We start from the raw sequence: 17,985 nt of genomic DNA, 5'->3' as shown, positions 1-17,985 counted from the left end.
ATAAAAGCACAGTCAGTTTGGCCTCTGTTCCATCTTCATTTTTCTCTTTAAGTGAACATACACCTTGCATTTCATAATCAGAATTTTTTGTTTTTGTTTTTTACTACCTGCTAAGAAAGCCTCTGGGTATAGGAAGGCTACCAAGTTTTTTTTACTGTAGAGCTCTTGCCTTCAGCTTAAAGCATCAGGGTTACAATACAGTAGAGGCATCACTGTGGTAGAAATAGTCAGGGGAGGTCCAGGCAGGAGGAGTATGTAATGGACTTTGAAGGCAAAAGGAAGGAAGGCAGGAGGATTAGCCAGAGAGAGGAGCAGCATGAACAGAAACTTGACATTACGGCGTGTGCAGGAAGTGTAAGGATGCCTGTGACTAGGAGAGGGGCGGGCTAGGAGCCCCAGGTGAAGAGTTAGACCAGTGCTGTCTTCAGATGAGTAACTTTCCTATTGACACTCTTTCTTGTCCTTAAAGTGCACCTTTTTCATAGCAGCTTAATCTTTATTGATTCTGTCTACTCACGATTTTCTTTAACTGTGCCCTGTTTCCCAAAATAACTTTTAAATATTTCTTCTGGAGCCAATTTCTCTGATTGCTCGGCTAAGTACCCCTCTCTCATATGATTCGAAAATGGAGCCCTGGCGCAGCCTGTGTGCCTCAGTGGTTCAATGTCGGCCTATGAACCAGGAGGTCACGGTTCAATACCCGGTCAGGGTACATGCCCAGGTTGCGGGCTCAATCCCCAGAGGGGGCATGCAGGAGGCAGCCGATCAATGACTCTCTCATCATTGATGTTTCTCTCCCTCTCCTTTCCTCTCTGAAATCAATAAAAACATATTTAATTTTTTTAAAAAACGGAGCCTTGGCCGGTGTGGCTTGGTTGGAGCAATCTGGGAGGGTTTTGTGCACTTGGGTACATGTGGGTATAATTACTATCAAACCACTACTTTGTTGCAGTTTTAAAGTATAGATACTATTAAAAGCTCAAAAGTAGATCAATAATTTATTTTAGATATTTTAGTTCCTCTTACTTCAAAGTCTGTCTGTGTGTCTATTTATTTTTCCTCTTTTACTTTTCCATGTAGTTAACTGTTGATTAGCAAACCACAAGAGAATAGCCATTTGATTTTAAGTAAAATGTTTATTTGTCATTATTTTTTGTTACTATTTTGGTGAAATTCTATTTGGTTAGTGTGAGAGGTCAACTTCCAAATTTTACGCTGTCTTACACTGCATTGAGGAAATGTTTTTAAGAATTTCACCGACTCTCTTCTGTTTTAGTTTATCGTTCATTGTTATCTAATTTGAAAATAAAACTTGATAAAAGCACATTAACCTCTATAAAACAATAAATATTTTAAAAAGTGAATCATATCAAGCAAAACAACTTTTTAAAGCCTTAGTACGCACTAACTTATTTAAACCAGTGATTCTAAGTAGTGTAATTTTGGAAAATGATTATTGCTCTTACTTTGCCAACCTTCATTGAGCACCCATTTTGTGCAGTGTCATTCGGCTGATACAGGCCAGGGTAAATTAGATCATAGATCTGTAGATTATTCCTTCAGACGCTGAAGTTTGTTCAGAGAAAAGGGGGTTGGCGTGTCTACACATAGAATTTGAACAGTGTGGACAGTAATAAAGGTCCTACAAGAGGCCATAAACAGTGGCACAGGGGAGGATAGAATGACTTCTGACTGGAAGGGCGAAGGGCTCCACGGAGGCTTCTGGAAGGAGATGGCCTTACAAGCATGCGTATGGGGTGGGCCTGAGAGATGGAGAAAGGGCATGGAAAGGCAAGGGAAGGTAAACAGTGTCTTAGAGGAGGTGTGGCAGACAGAGATCAGCACGCATAACAGGAGATTTATTTTATCAACTAGCTAACAAGTCACAGGAAAGTTAAAATACAGTATCTTAGGAGAACTGCTTCTGTTTTGTAATTCTTGATTATTCTTAACTTGGGAACGTCAGGCTTGATTAAGCTGAAGAAAGCAGATAATATATTTAACTCTTTTTTTTTATTGTGGTTTTTTTAGTTTTTTGTTTTTGTTTTCTTTGCGATTCTCCATGTCCAGTTTGCATAGCGAGAGCTCCTAGGATGCCTTTTGGGATGACAAGCTTTATCCGGATTTGCTCCCAAATGCAAAGGGTTTAAGGTGGAGTGGTTAGTGCATGAAGTGGTAGTGTTTATGAAGCCTTCCCTCTTAGAAACTGGAAAGAACAGGTTCTGATAATAGTTAGTGGTGGCTAACATTTGTCATCATGTTGTTGTCTTCTGAGTTGAGTGAGCGTCTATGGCATTTAGTTTACTCTAGACCTGCCATATGCCTGATTTTGTGCCTAATAACAACAAAAACTATAGCAATAAATTACCTTTTTAAAAACCTTACTTATATAGCCTTTACTATGTGCCAGTTACTAGTCTAAAATCTTTTCATTTATTGATTCTCACTAAAACCCTATGAAGCAGGTACTATTATTATCCCCATTTGACAGCCAAGGAATTCATATACCTATGCAGTGGTTGGCTGAAATTTTCACTCAGGAAGTCTATGTTCTTAACTTTTTGCAATTATGCTTCCCTTATTATTCACTATATCACATTTTATTCTAAATAGTCCTATAAACAAAGTGTTGTTTTCTTTAATTCCTCAACTCAAAAGCTCAGAGAGGTTAAGGTGCACACATCTCATAAGTGGAGGAGTCAGAGTTGGAACCAGGGCTATGTGATTCCAGTCCCCTCGTTACCCGGCCTGTGCAGCAGATTAATCCATCTGTGCTCCTGGTCAAACAAGTCCTACTAGGGACACATCGGAAAGTTTTGGACCCTTGGGCAATTGTGTGTTTCATAAATGGCCCGAGTTAATGAAGTAGAATGTGCTAACTTTCCCCAAAGCAGTCCCACGATCTTTAAACCTTTGCATGGGGCACCCCTCCCTGCCTTGCCTGTCTTCTTTGTGCAGCAACTCCCACCCTGGCAGTGGGGCTGTAGCTTCTCCAGCAAGATAGGTGTGGGGCCGTAGTCAGAATTATTGCACTAGGTAAAGGCTCACACGATATCGGGTCCATCTTTCCTAACCAGCTCTCAAATACGAGAAATCAGGATAAATTTGGTTTTTCCTCATTCTTATGATCTCACCTCCATGTTTCCAAACCATTAATAGTACCCCTTTTTTTTAATTCCCTAGGTTTTGCAAAATGCACCAGATGAAATCTTAGTGGTAGCATCTTCCATGCTATGTAACCTTCTTCTTGAATTTTCTCCAAGCAAAGAGGTTAGTATTGATTTTCTCTTCCTAGACTTTGCCTGGTCCTACCAGGGGCTTAGTCAAATAACTTTCATAGTAGTTGACACTGAAATTTGAAGACTAGTTTTAAAAACTACTTTTGATGCTGCAAGAAGGAGAGTAGCAAAATAAATCATTTTTAAATATGGTTATTATAATTTTCTGTTATCGCTTTTATTCTGCCTGGCATATTCAGATTATTTAAAAGATATTATAGTTTGCATTCACTCTAAACTGCCTGTAAATGTAAGAAATAATACACAAATAATAGACTATTTTCAAACTATCATTACTAATAAATTAAGACAATTTTGTAAAACCAGGATTATAAGTAATTTCTGCTGGCATCAGAAAATAATCTTTTTTTTTTTTTAATCCTCACCTTAGGAGTAAGGGTATTTTTCCCTTGATTTTTATTTTTTATTTTTTTAAATATATTTTATTGATTTTTTACAGAAAGGAAGGAGAGAAATAGAGAGTTAGAGACATCAATGAGAGAGAAACATTGATCAGCTGCCTCCTGCACACTCCCTACTGGGGTTGTGCCCGCAACCAAGTACATGCCCTTGACTGGAATCGAACCTGGGACCCTTAAGTCCGCAGGCCGACGCTCTATCCACTGAGCCAAACCGGTCAGGGCTCCCTTGATTTTTAGAGAGAGTGGTAGGGAGTTGGGGAGAGGGAAAGAAAGAAAGAAAAACATTGATGTGAGAGAGACACATGGATTGGTTGCCTCCTGCTCTCGCCCCAACCGGGGCCAGGGACTGAACCTGCAACTGAGGTATGTGCCCATGACCAGACTCGAACCTGCAGCCCTTCAATCTTAGAGCCAATGTTCTAACCACTGAGAAAAATCGGCCAGGGCCAGAAAATAATCTTTTTACTGGTTAGTGTTACTGGTAGTTGTTTGGGGAAGGATTACATGTGTAGATATTTTCCCCTTGTTTTTTTATACATTTTATGAGTTATTTGAGCATGTATTATTTCTATAGGGAAAATTAAAATCAACTTTAATAAAGGAAGGAGAAAACCTTATCCAGTTAATGTTATCATGTTAAAATATCTCTGGTCTGCCCAGTCATGAGCTGAGGTTTAGACACTGTCTTTTATTACGCATTTAGTAGACCCATTTTGGTTGAACTAACTTGTCTGCATTGTAATAGCTACAGGCTTCTGACTGGTAATTAGGAAGGCTTTAGTAACAAGGTGGAGGTTCAGAGACAGTTATTTACCAGCAATAATCTTGGAACAAAAGGGAGAGACTGGCAGTTATTCTGAAGGATGACATAGGCGAGATAAGATGCCAGGGCTTCCATCAGTTCTCTGCCCTGGTGGTGGGGATCTTGGTCTGATGAGGATCTGGTTGCAGTCAGTGTGACACCGTTAATCATCCTGCATAGCTGTTGTGATGCCTCAGATCCACCTTCAAAATATTTAGGCTCTAGTTATGCAGTAAGGTAGATGAGCTCAGGTGTGAGATCACTAATACAACTGGTTTTTCATATTAAAAGTAAACTGGACTATAGTTAGCAGTACTGTATTGTATATTTGAAAGTTGCTGAGAGAGTAGATCTTAAAAGTTCTCATCACAAGGGACAAAATTGTAACTGTGTGATGGTTAATTTTAACTAGACTTACTGTGATGATCATTTTACAATACATACTTATATTGAATAATATTTTATACCTAAGACTAATATAATGTATGCCAATTATATTTCAATAAATAATAAACTGGATCTTGAATTGGAAGGTAAGGAAGTGTAATAAGAGCATTATTGGACCAGGACAGGATTGGAATATGGACTATAGATTCAATAAAAATACTGTTTTGATGTTAACTTCTCTGAATTCGGTAACTGCTCTGTGGTTCTCTAAGAGAACATTCTTGTTCTTAGAATAAACATTGAAGTAGTAAGAATAAAGGGACATGATGTATGCATTCTCCTTTCAAGTGGTTCAGAAAAGATTTTAAAATGCGAATATGGGTATATAGAATGAAAGAGCTCATGATTAAGCAAAATAATATGGCAAAATGTTACAAGTTGGTTAATCTGGGAAAAGAATATATATAAGCTCCATGTATTAATCTTGCTACTTTATAAGTTTGAACTTAGTTAAAAATAAAAAGTTTTAAAAAACATGCCACAATTTGTACAAGTAGAGGAATGTGTGTCCTTCAAAAATGTCATCATGAAAGGCACTGCTCTGTTTCTTGGCATATAAATCTCAATTGCTTAAGCCGTTTCTAGAATCCACTTGAAAGATGGCCTTTTAAGCATTCATTGGTGATAGTAAATCAGTCCTTTAGGATTTGAATTTTTATAAAATTAACAAAACCCATTTTCAGCTAAGTATCATAAATTAAGTGGTCAGGCTAAAAATGTGCTATTTTAGGTATAAAACATGATATGACTGTAAGTACAAGACTTATTTTGCTTGTATCATTAAGAAATAGTTCCGAAAGTGGTTCTAAAAGATGAATTCTGTTTGGAATAAGATTGGCAGTGTGGAAGGAGGATAGTTAGTTTATCTTGGGCTCCATTCTGAATCAGCCTGTTGCTTCATAGTCACAGCTTGGAAAAACACATGAGATAGTGAGGTCTGTGCCTGCACAGAGCTGGAGCGATGTCCTCTCAGGATGGTGAGAAAGAGCCTGTGGAACTAGGTGGTGGGGTCATGAGTATGTGTGAAATGTACTGATGGCTAGGATATCTCCTGAGTCTCTCAGGACTACCAGAAAAACAGGAAATGACAGGGGTTGTTTGTGTTTTTAGATTTGAGAGAGAATAATTGTCCTTGCCCTTCTCAAGGTGATTTTTATGGCCACCTCACTCCCTGCTCTGTGAAAGTTGCTTGGACTTGGGTAAGAGTGCAAACAAAATCATAAGCAGAGTGCCAGGGTATGGACACATTTAGTTCACAAACCTGACTTAAAGCCGTGTGTTTTTTTCCCCCTTTCTGATGGCAGCCAATTTTAGAATCAGGAGCAGTAGAGCTACTTTGTGGATTAACACAAAGTGAAAACCCCGCTTTACGAGTGAATGGAATTTGGGCTCTTATGGTACGTTTCACTCTTTTACGTATGTCATCATTTGCAAAGAGAATAGAGCTATTTTTAAAGTTAAAACTAAAAAGGTACTATTTGAAACGTGGAGTTTTCTGTTTAAAAAAAACCTTAACTATTTTAGCCTAGTTTCCTTTTATTTATTTACTTTTCATTATTTTTAATTGTTGACAGTATTACAGATGTCCCTTAGTTCCCCTCTTTGCCCCCTCCCTCCACTTCCCACTCTTCCCCAGTCCTTCACCACACTGTTGTCTGTGTCCATGGGCTGCTCATATATGCATATAAATTCTTTGGTTAATCTCAGTTTTCTAATGACCTAGGACCTAGCAGACTCCATATTCAGCTTTCAGATTTAAACATAAGCAAGTTGCTTGGCCACTGTGTGCCTCTGTTTTACTAATAAGAAAAGTGGACAGATGTTGAAACTTGACTTAAATTAATTTTGGAAAACAAATTTTCCTCATCATGAACATATTGATATCTATATAGAGCTACCTACTTTATTTTTTATTTTTTTGTTAATCCTCACCCTAGGATATTTTTTCCATTGATTTTTAGAGAGAGTGGAAAGGTGGGGGAGAGACAGAGAGAGAAACATCGATGTGAGAGAGACACATCAATTGGTTGCCTCCTGCATGCCCCCTCGACTGGGAGCCGGGGATCAAGCCTGCAACCAAGGTACGTGCCCTTGATTCAAGGATCAAACCTGGGACCCTTCAGTCCGAGGGCCAACGCTCTAACCGTTGAGCAAAACCCATTGGGGCAGAGCTACCTACTTTACAAAGCACTTTTGTGTCTTTGGGGTTTTTTTACATTTTTATTTATTTAAATTTTTGGTATTTTTTATTTTATTGTTGACAGTGTCACAGATGTCCCTCCCTCTTTATCCCCCTGTTTTCAGCTCCTGCCCAACCCCGGACTTTCACACTATTATCTGTGTCCATTGGTTATGCATAATAAGCAAATACTTTTTTTTTTTTTTTTTTTTTTTTTAGCAAATACTTTTAAGTCATTTTCAAAATGCATGGCACAGTATAGTTGTTAATAAGTCATTTGTTATTAGAGTACATAGAAGGCAACTTGATAACCATAAGGATATTCTCAAAAGTAATAATGGATTTTGTATTTATTTGAGAAATCTTAAAGATACTCAATTGCCTGTGTAGAAAGTAATCATATTCTTAATAAAGGAATATATATAGAAGTGACAGTTATCTTTCTCTTGACAGAATTATAGGTAATTAATAGGAATCAGAAAAATAATGTGACATAATTAAGGATTTTTTGCAGATTCTATTAGTACTTTGAAAATAATCAGAGTTACCATTTTTTAAAATATATTTTTATTGATTTCAGAGAGGAAGGGAGAGGGAGAGAGACAGAAATATCAATGATGAGAGATAAACATTGATCGGCTGCTTTCTGCACACCCCACACTAGGATTGAGCCCACAACCCAGGCATGTGCCCCTGACCGGAATCGAACCCGGGACCCTTCAGTCCGCAGTCTGACGCTCTATCCACTGAGCCAAACCAGCTAGGGCCAGAGTTGCTATTAAAAATATAATTTAATAAAGCAAATGTAGACATAATTCTTGAAATTTCTTTAATCCTTTCAGAATATGGCATTTCAGGCTGAACAAAAAATAAAAGCAGATATTTTACGAAGCTTGAGTACCGAACAGCTGTTCCGGTTATTGTCAGATTCAGATTTGAATGTGCTGATGAAAACATTGGGACTTCTTAGAAATCTCCTCTCCACTCGGCCTGTAAGTAAAACCACCCAGGCTTCCAGATGAGCTACCTCTGCATATGCATCGTAACACATTGCCCTCCCCTCTCCTCCCAGCAACATCTACCCACAGTGTGATCAAAAAACTGCTTCTTCCCAGAGAAGCAAGGAGTTGATGTCTAGACCTGTCCCCTTCATAGGTGCTCTGGAAGCTGCTTCACCATATATGGCCACCTAACCCTGCATTCCTTCACTGCCTGTCCTGTCTCCCTCTCCTTCCGCCTTGCTGCATATGAGCTTGTCTTAATTGGTTACTTTATTCTTACCTGGTTTGCTGGCCATGTGGGTGTTCTTACCAGCCTAAGTAATTATCTCTGGGGCTTCTGATTCTTTCACTTTAGAGAATCCCCTCAGGGCCATTCCATAGACATAAACCCCACACTCACCCAGCCCACAGTTACTGGACTGCTGAAGATGTCAGTATGGAGAACAGTGGCTATATGTCAGAGCAGGAGAGGCTGAGCCTTGCTCTGAGGTCCCTCTCATTGTTCTTTAATGGTCCCTGAGCAATATTGTCAGGGGCCTTTCATGTAGATGAAAAAACAAGAGTGGTTTCTTCTCTGTGCCTCACTTGTTCTTGTGTTTTTATTCAATTTATTTAAAGAAAAAAACCAATTTACCCATTTTTCCCATCCTACCCCCTACCCTCTGCCTCTGGCAGCCACCAAACTGTCTCTGTATCTATGAGCATAATATTCTTATTTATATAAACATATATCTTACATATTATTTATTATGTGTTATTATTTATATTTCACTTCTTTTTTTAGTCTTCTTTATACATTTATGCTCAAAGGTAGCAAGTATATCTATACCATGTTTTCCACATCTCTGGCTCCCACATCTCCCTCACCCATTTTTATGTGCCTATTTTTTCTTTGATATATTTGCATTTGATGATCCCATGTGATTATAATTCCATATTCTATCAATCCAAGTCTACACTCTCTTCATCCTAAAGTCATAAAAAAAATGTTGAAGGCAAAATGCAGTTTCAAACACAATTCTTTGGCACCTAGTTCTATATGCTATGATGTTCTCTTTGAAGTATAGTTGTATATTTAGAAGCCTCTGTTCTCTCCTGTGGAATTTTTTCTTTGTTCCCCAAGTGATAATTGTGGATTTCCCATTGTTTTGCAGCATATAGATAAAATCATGAGCACTCATGGAAAGCAGATTATGCAAGCCGTCACTCTTATTCTGGAAGGGGAGCATAACATTGAAGTCAAAGAACAGGTATGTGTTCCCTTCCTTTGAGGAATATCTTCTGATTATTCCAAGAAAGATTTGAATTCTTCCCCCTGGCCCTGGCTGGTGTGGTTCAGTGGGTTGGGCGTTGTCCTGTGCACCAAGGTACTTACCCTTGACTGGAATCAAACCCGGGACCCGTCATTCTGAGGGCCGACGCTCTGTGCCAACTAAGGCAGGGAAGGCTTCTTGGAGGGAGTGACATTGAGTCCAGGAGCACGGTCAGTCAAGAATCACTCAAAGTGAAGAGAAGTAGAGATAATTTTCTCCAACTTTAATCCACATTTTGTTTCCCTTTGTGTTCCTCTAGTACAGCGGTTCTCAACCTGTGGGTCGTGACCCCTTTGGGGTTCGAACAACCCTTTCACAGGGGTCGCCTAAGATCATCGGAAAACACATATATAATTACATATTGTTTTTGTGATTAATCACTATGCTTGAATTATGTTCAATTTGTAACAATGAAATTGGGGGTCACCACAACATGAGGAACTGTATTAAAGGGTCGCGGCTTTAGGAGGGTTGAGAACCACTGCTCTAGTAGGTTTCAAGTTTGGGTTCTAATTGCACGTGGCTAATGGACAGGGCTCAGGCCTTCACCCAGAAGGTCATGCGTTTGTGAACAAGTAGCATTTGGAGAGAGAGGGGACTTGCAACACTTCTGAAGCTTCCAACAAAGAGACCGACCCCTTTGAGGAAACCGTGTAGGGAAGTAACAAGAGCTTCTCTCGGAAATGAGTTTTCAAGAAAATAATATTAAATTATGTTTTCCCTTTCATTTATGTGATAGTGTGAACTATAAGACGTGCCTGCCTTTGCCCAGCGATGACTTATGCCAGAAAAGAAACCACTGAAATGTTTGGGTTCCTTGGGCTTGTTGGCAGTGAGGCCAGGGAGTGAGAAATTAAGACATTCAAAGTGGAATGTGTGAAAATCCTGATTTCCTGGGAAATGGCTCACAGTCTTGATGGAGCTGAGTCAGGGACTTCAGAGTTCTCCTGATCACTGGCCCTTTGTTCTTTCCAGACACTGTGCATCCTAGCCAACATCGCAGATGGCACAACGGCAAAAGAACTCATAATGACCAATGATGACATCCTGCAGAAAATCAAGTATTACATGGTAGGCCCTTGTTTCCTTTCACTGCTCTACACTAGCCGCACCTTAGAAGGCAGGGACTTCTAACAGAGGCAGGGAGCTCTCTTCTATCGTGAAGAAGAAGAAACAACAGCAAGTCCTTGAGGCTGTGCCATTGGCAGTGTTACCACCCACCACCCCAGTCCCCCCAGTCCCCCCAGTCATCTGCTTGCCTCCCTCTCATTCAGTGAAGACCGAGGCGTTGGGCTGTCAGCGTCCCCAGCCCCTGTCCTCCCTCTAGGCTGCATTCCTGTGTGGAGGATCGCTCCAGCCCTCTGGCACCTGTTCTTTGGTCCGTTTACTTTCAAACACAGTCTGCCACCTGCTTCCAAACATTTCAGCCACCAGCTCTCATGACGATGCCCTGGATCTTACCACCAGAAACTGCCTGCTGCCAAAATGTGGCTATCAAACATTCTTGCTCATTTCACTGTTGATGTCTTCTTGCAGCACCCTAAACATGGGTGACCCTGTGTTCTCTTTGCCATGTCAGAGCTGCCTGCTATAGAGAATGGCACAGAACTAGGCTGGCTGGTTTCTTGTGAAATTCATTCCAGAACCCAGATAGGCACTCAGCACTGCCTAGTGCCCTCCTGTGGTTCTCCAGCAAGCTGGCACCCTTATTCTCTCTTTTTTTAAATTATTTTCCCCCATTGATTTTTAGAGAGAGTTGGAGGGGATAAACAGAGAGAGAGAGAAACAGTGATTGGTTTCCTCAAGGCTGCAACCGAGCTACATACCCTTGACCAGAATCAAACCTGGGACCCTTCAGTCCATGGGCCAAGACTTTATCCACTGAGCCCTGCCCGGTTTGGCTCAGTGGATAGAGCGTCCGCCTGCAGACTCAAGGATCCCAGGTTCGATTCTGGCCAAGGGCATGTACCTTGGTTGCGGGCACACCCCCAGTAGGGAGTGTGCAGGAGGCAGCTCACTTTTTGTTTTATTAAGAGAAAAGAAGCCAAAATCCTTCAGTGGTTCCCTGTTACACCTTGAATAAAAATCCATCCTCTCCTATGATGGCCTGTGAAGTCCCACATGACCTGACTTGTCTTCCTCAGTTCACACCAGCTATGCAGCTCCTTCATACCTTAGACCTTTTCAGGAACTTCCCCTTCCTCTCAAAACCCCTAGCCCCTTCCTCTTTGTACAACTGACATTGTCTTCGAGTCTCTGCTTAAATGTCGCCTCCTTCAAAGAGATCTTTTCTGTACATTCCACCTAAATTAGGTTCCTACCCCTCCACCTTCCAGTTTTCTCTATCACAGCAATTTGTTTCTGAAAACATATTTATTTGGGTGAATGATGAACTTACACATAGTAATGCTTATTGCTGTACTGTATACAAGTTCATTTATTCAACAAATATGGCCTGAGGCTAAGAGCAGGTGATAAGTTTTGTTTTGTTTGTCTCAATGAGCCCAAGCTGGACACCTCCTAAAAAAAAGTGTTGGCTTGTAGAAGGAGAAAAGAACCACTCCACTAATCATAGAATGTATTTGAGGAAGCCACATCCATTTCTTTGTCTGTGCTTAGTAGAGAGAGTCCTGCATGGTCAGATAAGTCTGTCCTAGCATATATCACTGGCATTTCTCAGATATGATTAAATTATTTAAGTGTACTGGGGACTTTTTGTGGGTTTGTGTTTTTTTTACACCAGTAGGAAAACCACTTGTAAAGACTGTTTAACCATTGGGCCCTTTTTCATTTAGGAGAAAGCATAAATGATAAATGATCCAAATAGTTGTGCTTTCAGTACATAAAGAAAAATAAATAGAATTGTGTTTCAGACCAATAGGTGGCTCCTTAACAATAGGAGACATTCAAGATAAACCAAGTAGAGTCAAGTTTTTGGAGATGTTCCTACAGAAATGAGAGTAATTTGAATCAGATTATCAGCAGCTGAAGAGATAAATACCAAATGCACATCCATCCAGTTTATTGGCTGCTAGTGACCTGAAGGTTTTCTAATAGAATAAGGCATAGCTTAAACCTAAAGCACGGAATTTTCATGTCAGTGTGGATTAAAGGATAAGTTACAGACGCCACCTGTGGCCCTGGCGGTGCTTTGTGTGGCAGCCAGAGGATGTCTAAAATGTGAATGTGAGTGTTTGGGTAAGGCTTTCCCTGTTTGCCAGATTCTCCACCATTTCCTATTGTCTTTAGTCCAGTCCGTTCACCCATTAGTGCTAACTTTGTGGCCCCTCAAGACATTTGAGTTTGAAGCCCCTGCTTAAAACCTTTAGGCTATTGGGATTGCTTATAGTATGCCACAAAAAGATGGTCTAAAATGAGATTACCTCCATTTTTATTTTCATTTTCTGCATCAAATAGGGTCATTCACATGTCAAGCTGCAGCTTGCCGCTATGTTTTGCATATCAAACCTCATATGGAATGAAGAGGAAGGTAAGAGATTGGTGAGATTGTTCTGAAATGATGGGAAGGAAGTCCCACTCAGGGAAGGCAGCAGGCGCCCCTGAGATCTTGGGTTGAGGCACTGCTCACTGGGCCCCAAGCACCTAACAGCATCGCCCTGAGAAGCTGTGGGACTAGCCTGAGTCAGCTGGACAGTTAACGCTGAGCCCCCGCCTTAAAGTCAACACTGTAGAAGTAAGTGATAGTACCTGCTCTGAGAGAGCTGAGGAGGGGGCAGTGAGATGCACTTGAAGAAGACGAGAGGTGGAGTGAGTGGGAGGACAGGCCTTTCACTGTTGCAGAGGCATGCATGTCAGGACTACGGGCACGTAAGCTTAATGGAGAAGAGGGTGCATTGGTGAGAAATGAACAGTACGTGTGACGGTGAAGCAGGCAGTCTGTCAGGAGGTCCTCCACCTTGGCTGTTTACTAGAACCTCTGGGGAATTTGCACCAGACTAATCACATCAGAATCCTTAGGCGTGGGCTCCAGGCAAAAGAGTTTTTAAAACTCCCCAGATGATTCCAACCCCCCGATGCAGGAGCGCACGGGGTCTCAGTGCTGGGTTGGCTGCATAAAAATCACCTGGGGAACTTTTGAAGATGCAGATTTCTGGGCTCCATCCCTAGAGATTCTGGTTTATTCGGTCTAGACGGGGTCAGTGCAGGAGTGAGTCACGGAAGCTCTTCAGTGGGGAGGAAGGTGATTCCTCTGCTCAGCAGCTGTATCCAGAACAAAGCAGGAGGAGGAGAAACTGGATTCAACGTACAGACCCCAGAGTCCAAGTCTGGTGCCAGGGAAACAAGGCTGCCCTCAGGAGGTCCTAGTCTAGTTGGAAGCTAGACCAGAGCCGTGTGAAGTTAAAACTGCTACACGCTAACGAGAGGCAGCAGGAAGTGCTGGGAGGTCAGTGGAGGTTGGAAGAGAACAGAAAAAGGAGACCAAGACCTGCTGTGGGTAGGAAGAGCCTGGCTTGGTGGTGACAGAGGACCCGGTGCCAGGCTGAAGAAGCTGACCGGTCCATGGAGAAGTTAACTGAGGAGCAGACCTCAGGATGGACTGCAGGAAGGAGGGTCGAGAGGCAGGGAACCCAGTTAGAAATCTGTTGGAGAATCCAAGCCAGAGGGGATCCGATACACAGGGAGAGAGGAAGCCAAGGGGCAGGAGGGGGGACAGTGACGAACACTGGTAAAGTAAGGCTCCAGGTGGTTGATTGTACACTAAGGTGAGCAACTGTCTGGCTCATGTGCCCAGTAACCTGTTAGCTTTAATCTCTTAGGTTCACAAGAACGCCAGGATAAATTACGAGACATGGGCATTGTAGATATTCTACACAAACTGAGTCAGTCACCAGATTCAAACCTATGTGACAAGTGAGTATCGAAAGGGCCTGCTTTGGGGTACATTGGATCCTCTTATGAAGAATTTGAATTGTTTAGCAATTAACATGGCCAAACTTAAAATCTTTTAGATTCTTGGATTCCCTTTTTAATTTTCTGTGAGTCAACTGTGTGACATTTGAGTAAGAGATAAACTAGTAATTAGCAAATTAATAAAGGTCCTCATCTTACTCTGAATTAACATGAGTCTGGGCTGTCTTAGTGGGTACCTGGAAAGGATCCAGAGGCCATTCCTTACATTCCTTTAGTCATTAGAATAGAAATGCATGTGGCTTTCAGAAAAAAAGGCATTCACTAATAAAACATTAGCTCAAAACCTCCCTGAGCACTGCCTTTTGCCTGTCTAGCCTGGCTGCCGGGGATGCAGCAGTGACCACTGAGGAGTCCCTGTTGTCAAAGAGCTCACCCTTTCCTGGGAGAAGCAAGAATCATAATCAGAGATCCCTCTAACCTCAAAATAGTTAAAAGTGTTCTTCCTAACTGTGTGCACTCCCTTATACTGCAGCCTTCGCTTTTCAGCTCACTTCCGTGCATAACAATGACTACAGCAACGAGCATCAGCTCTCATCTCCAGATTCTTAAGCACAACCTAAGCCTGGTCCTGCCGTTCTCATCCTCTACGTTCTCCCTCCAATCCCATGCCCACCCTACCTGCCCTCTCCAGTATCACATCTTCATGTTCATCTTGATTCACCAATTCATTCTCCTCTGCTCTGAATCCCCATCTACTCAGCAATGTTTGTTTTTTAATACTAACCTCCTCCAGGCACTGTTTTAGGCATTAGTGATATAACGGTGAATAAAATTAATGAAGTCCTTGCCTTCATGGTACTTACATTCTAGTACAGAAGACAGACAGTAAGCAAATAAATATGGAATAAGATAGCAGGAAATGAGATTTACTATGAACAAAAAGCATGTGAGGGACTGGAGAGTAAGAAAATTTTCACACAGATTAGTCAATAAAGGCCTCTGAAAATGTGACATTTGATCAAAGACCTGGATGAAATGAGTCTGCCAGGCAGATGTTCAAAGGAAGAGTGTTCCAGGCAGAGGGGGCAGAAAGTGCAAGGCCCTGAGGCAGTAATGAGCTTGACATGTTCAAGGAATAGCAGGAAGACCACTGGGGTTGGAGGAAATGAAACCAGGGGGAGAGTGATAGAACGGAGCTCAGGGAGGAGGTGGTGAGCACGTGAAGAGCCTTGTAGCCAATAGTAAGGACTTTGGATTTCATTCAGAGTTTAATAGGAAGTCATTGGAGAGTTTTGAGCAAAAGAGACATTATCTGATTTGAAGTTTTATAAGATCACTCTGGTGGCTGTGTAGAGAATCGTCCGTAATAAAGCAAAAATTGAAACAGGGAGACTAAAGGCTATTGTCCTGTGCATAAGAGATGAGGGTGGTAGTGGTAGACGTTTTGAGAAGTGGTCAGATTCAGGACTTAATCTAAAGGTAGAGCCAACAGGATTTGCTCAGGATTCGATATAGGATGTTAAGGAAAGAGAGGAAAAGAAGCTGCCTAGAGCAGTGGTTCTCAACCTTCTGGCCCTTTAAATACAGTTCCTCATGTTGTGACCCAACCTTAAAATTATTTTCGTTGCTACTTCATAACTGTAATGTTGCTACTGTTATGAATCGTAATGTAAATATCTGATATGCAGGATGGTCTTAGGCGACCCCTGTGAAAGGGTCGTTGGACCACCAAAGGGGTCGCGACCCACAGGTTGAGAACCGCTGGCCTAGAGTTTTTGCCTGAGCAACTGCATAGTGGGTTGTCCTTGACCAAGATGGTGAAGAATATGAGCGAAGTGGGTAGGGAGAGGGAGATCAGAAGTTCTTGTTTGGGCGAGCCAACTTTGCGATGCCTATTAGATAAACTAGGGACTTGGAAGAGTGGGGCTGTGCATATAAATACGGTGATTCAGGGGCAGGATGTAGTATCAGCCATAAACTTGTTTCTGTAGGAAAATTTCCTTGTAAAACTCAACTCATAACTTAGAGACAGTTTGAATAGAGCTTTCTGTTCTGATGGGCTGCTCTATTTGAACTATCATTTTTATAGAGTCTTAGATAATTGCAAGAATATCCCTTAGTATACCACTTTTTAAACTGTAGCTTATATCTATTACTTTGCTATAGAAACTGCACTTGAGGCCAGCTTATTGCATGCCCAGTCTACTTGGTATACTTTCATCAGCCAATAGTAACTGAAAATGTTAGCCTTTCCTCCATTAACATAGAAGGGAAGACCACTGCTAAAACCTGACTTCCTAATTCCCACAAGCTCATAACAGGAGCAGTAAAGGAGGCCCCCTCAGTCCTAGCTCAGAGGAAGAACACCTTTACAAGGATCAGGAAGGTCAAATCGCTGCCCACATTGCATCTTTCCTCTCCAACTAGTTACCTTCTTTCCCAGTCACAACAAACGCACATCCCACATTGTCAGTGTCATTAGGAGAAGATCTACATGAGCTTGTAACCCGTTCTGAGGCGTTGGAACCATGACAGCCTCATCCCATGAGCTTCTGGCCCCTTCTGTGCACCTTTAATCAGCACCTAAACACCTTCCTGGGTCAATTTTAGTTTCCCAAACCCTAAGCTTCCTCCCCAGTGTCCTGTAGCACTGGGTAAAACCTGCATGGCAATAGAACATAATTCCAGATCCGAGACAACCTCATGCCAGTGACAAGGAAAACTATAGACCATCACTGGGCTGCAGCAGGTGTAAGGACTAGAGCAGCCCTGTCTAAGGGAACCACAGAGAGGAATGGAGCCAGCCTGGTGTGGAAGTGTCTTCTGACTGCAGAATTCTGCCCCTGAGGGCAGGTGCCCAGCTGGGCTCACCCGGTTCCCTTTGGGGAGTCTAACATTTTAGACTTCCCCACTACCATCTTTGAGCCGCAGGGTTTTCCCCCTTTTTAATACTTCTGAGATGAAGACTGACAGGAACTTTGTGATTTCAGGGCCAAGACGGCGCTGCAGCAGTATCTGGCGTGACGGGAGCATCCGGGGCACCCGCAAGCATCCCACATCCTTGGTAAAGGAAGTACAGGAACTAGCCTCATTTGATTCCTTCTATTTGCACACGTCACCTTGGACTGCAGGGAGCTGTTTTGCAAAAGCAATTTGGTAGGCTTAGATCTCAAATTCATCTTGAGAACATATTTTTGAGGTAGTAATTTCCTCAGAGGACTGTTGTGTTTGTTTTGGGGGGGTTTTCTGAGCTACCTGGACTCTTTATTAGAACAATCAATCATTTTCCTTTGGACCTACAATTTTTTGCCTATGCTGCAGCCACTTTGTGAGTGAGAATGAGTGTGTCTGTGCATACACAGATGTATGTGTACGTGTGTGTGTGCACGTGAGTCAGGATGAATGGATGTGTGTGTGAGGGGGATACCTCAAAATTTTCTTTTCTTATTTTGTGTGAAAATCTCTTTTCTACAGATTTTCCAGGGTTTAAGCATTGCTTGCTGTATAAAATAACTTTACTGAATTATATACAGTTTGAATGAAATGTTATTTTAAAAACAAAACAATTGTTAAGTGTTCCATAAAGGTTATGTTGAATTTTGATCAGATGAATATTTGTAAGTAAAAAATATATGCATTTCTGAACCTCAACTTACATAGATTTTCTTTAT

General features: G+C 41.6%; 1 protein-coding gene across 5 annotated transcripts in view; it reads left to right on the top strand.

Annotated features, from left to right (window-relative positions):
* The window catches only part of ARMC8 (armadillo repeat containing 8), a 71,629-nt gene extending 53,644 nt beyond the window's left edge, over positions 1–17,985 (top strand). For 4 of the 5 annotated variants that reach the window (XM_081105915.1, XM_081105914.1, XM_081105917.1 and 1 more), the window contains 8 exons: positions 3,184–3,270; positions 6,254–6,346; positions 7,971–8,120; positions 9,284–9,379; positions 10,418–10,513; positions 12,860–12,932; positions 14,221–14,314; positions 17,305–17,985. In XM_081105915.1, coding sequence (XP_080962041.1) covers positions 3,184–3,270; positions 6,254–6,346; positions 7,971–8,120; positions 9,284–9,379; positions 10,418–10,513; positions 12,860–12,932; positions 14,221–14,314; positions 17,305–17,338 — 723 coding nt within the window. In that variant the 3' untranslated portion in view covers positions 17,339–17,985. The remainder of the gene's footprint in view (positions 1–3,183; positions 3,271–6,253; positions 6,347–7,970; positions 8,121–9,283; positions 9,380–10,417; positions 10,514–12,859; positions 12,933–14,220; positions 14,315–17,304) is intronic. The other variant, XM_081105913.1, reaches the window with a different exon arrangement.

This window comes from Myotis nattereri (assembly GCF_964212035.1).
Source record: "Myotis nattereri genome assembly, chromosome: 14".
Taxonomy (NCBI): Eukaryota; Metazoa; Chordata; class Mammalia; order Chiroptera; family Vespertilionidae; genus Myotis; species Myotis nattereri.
This window is presented reverse-complemented; position numbering and strand designations above follow the sequence as displayed.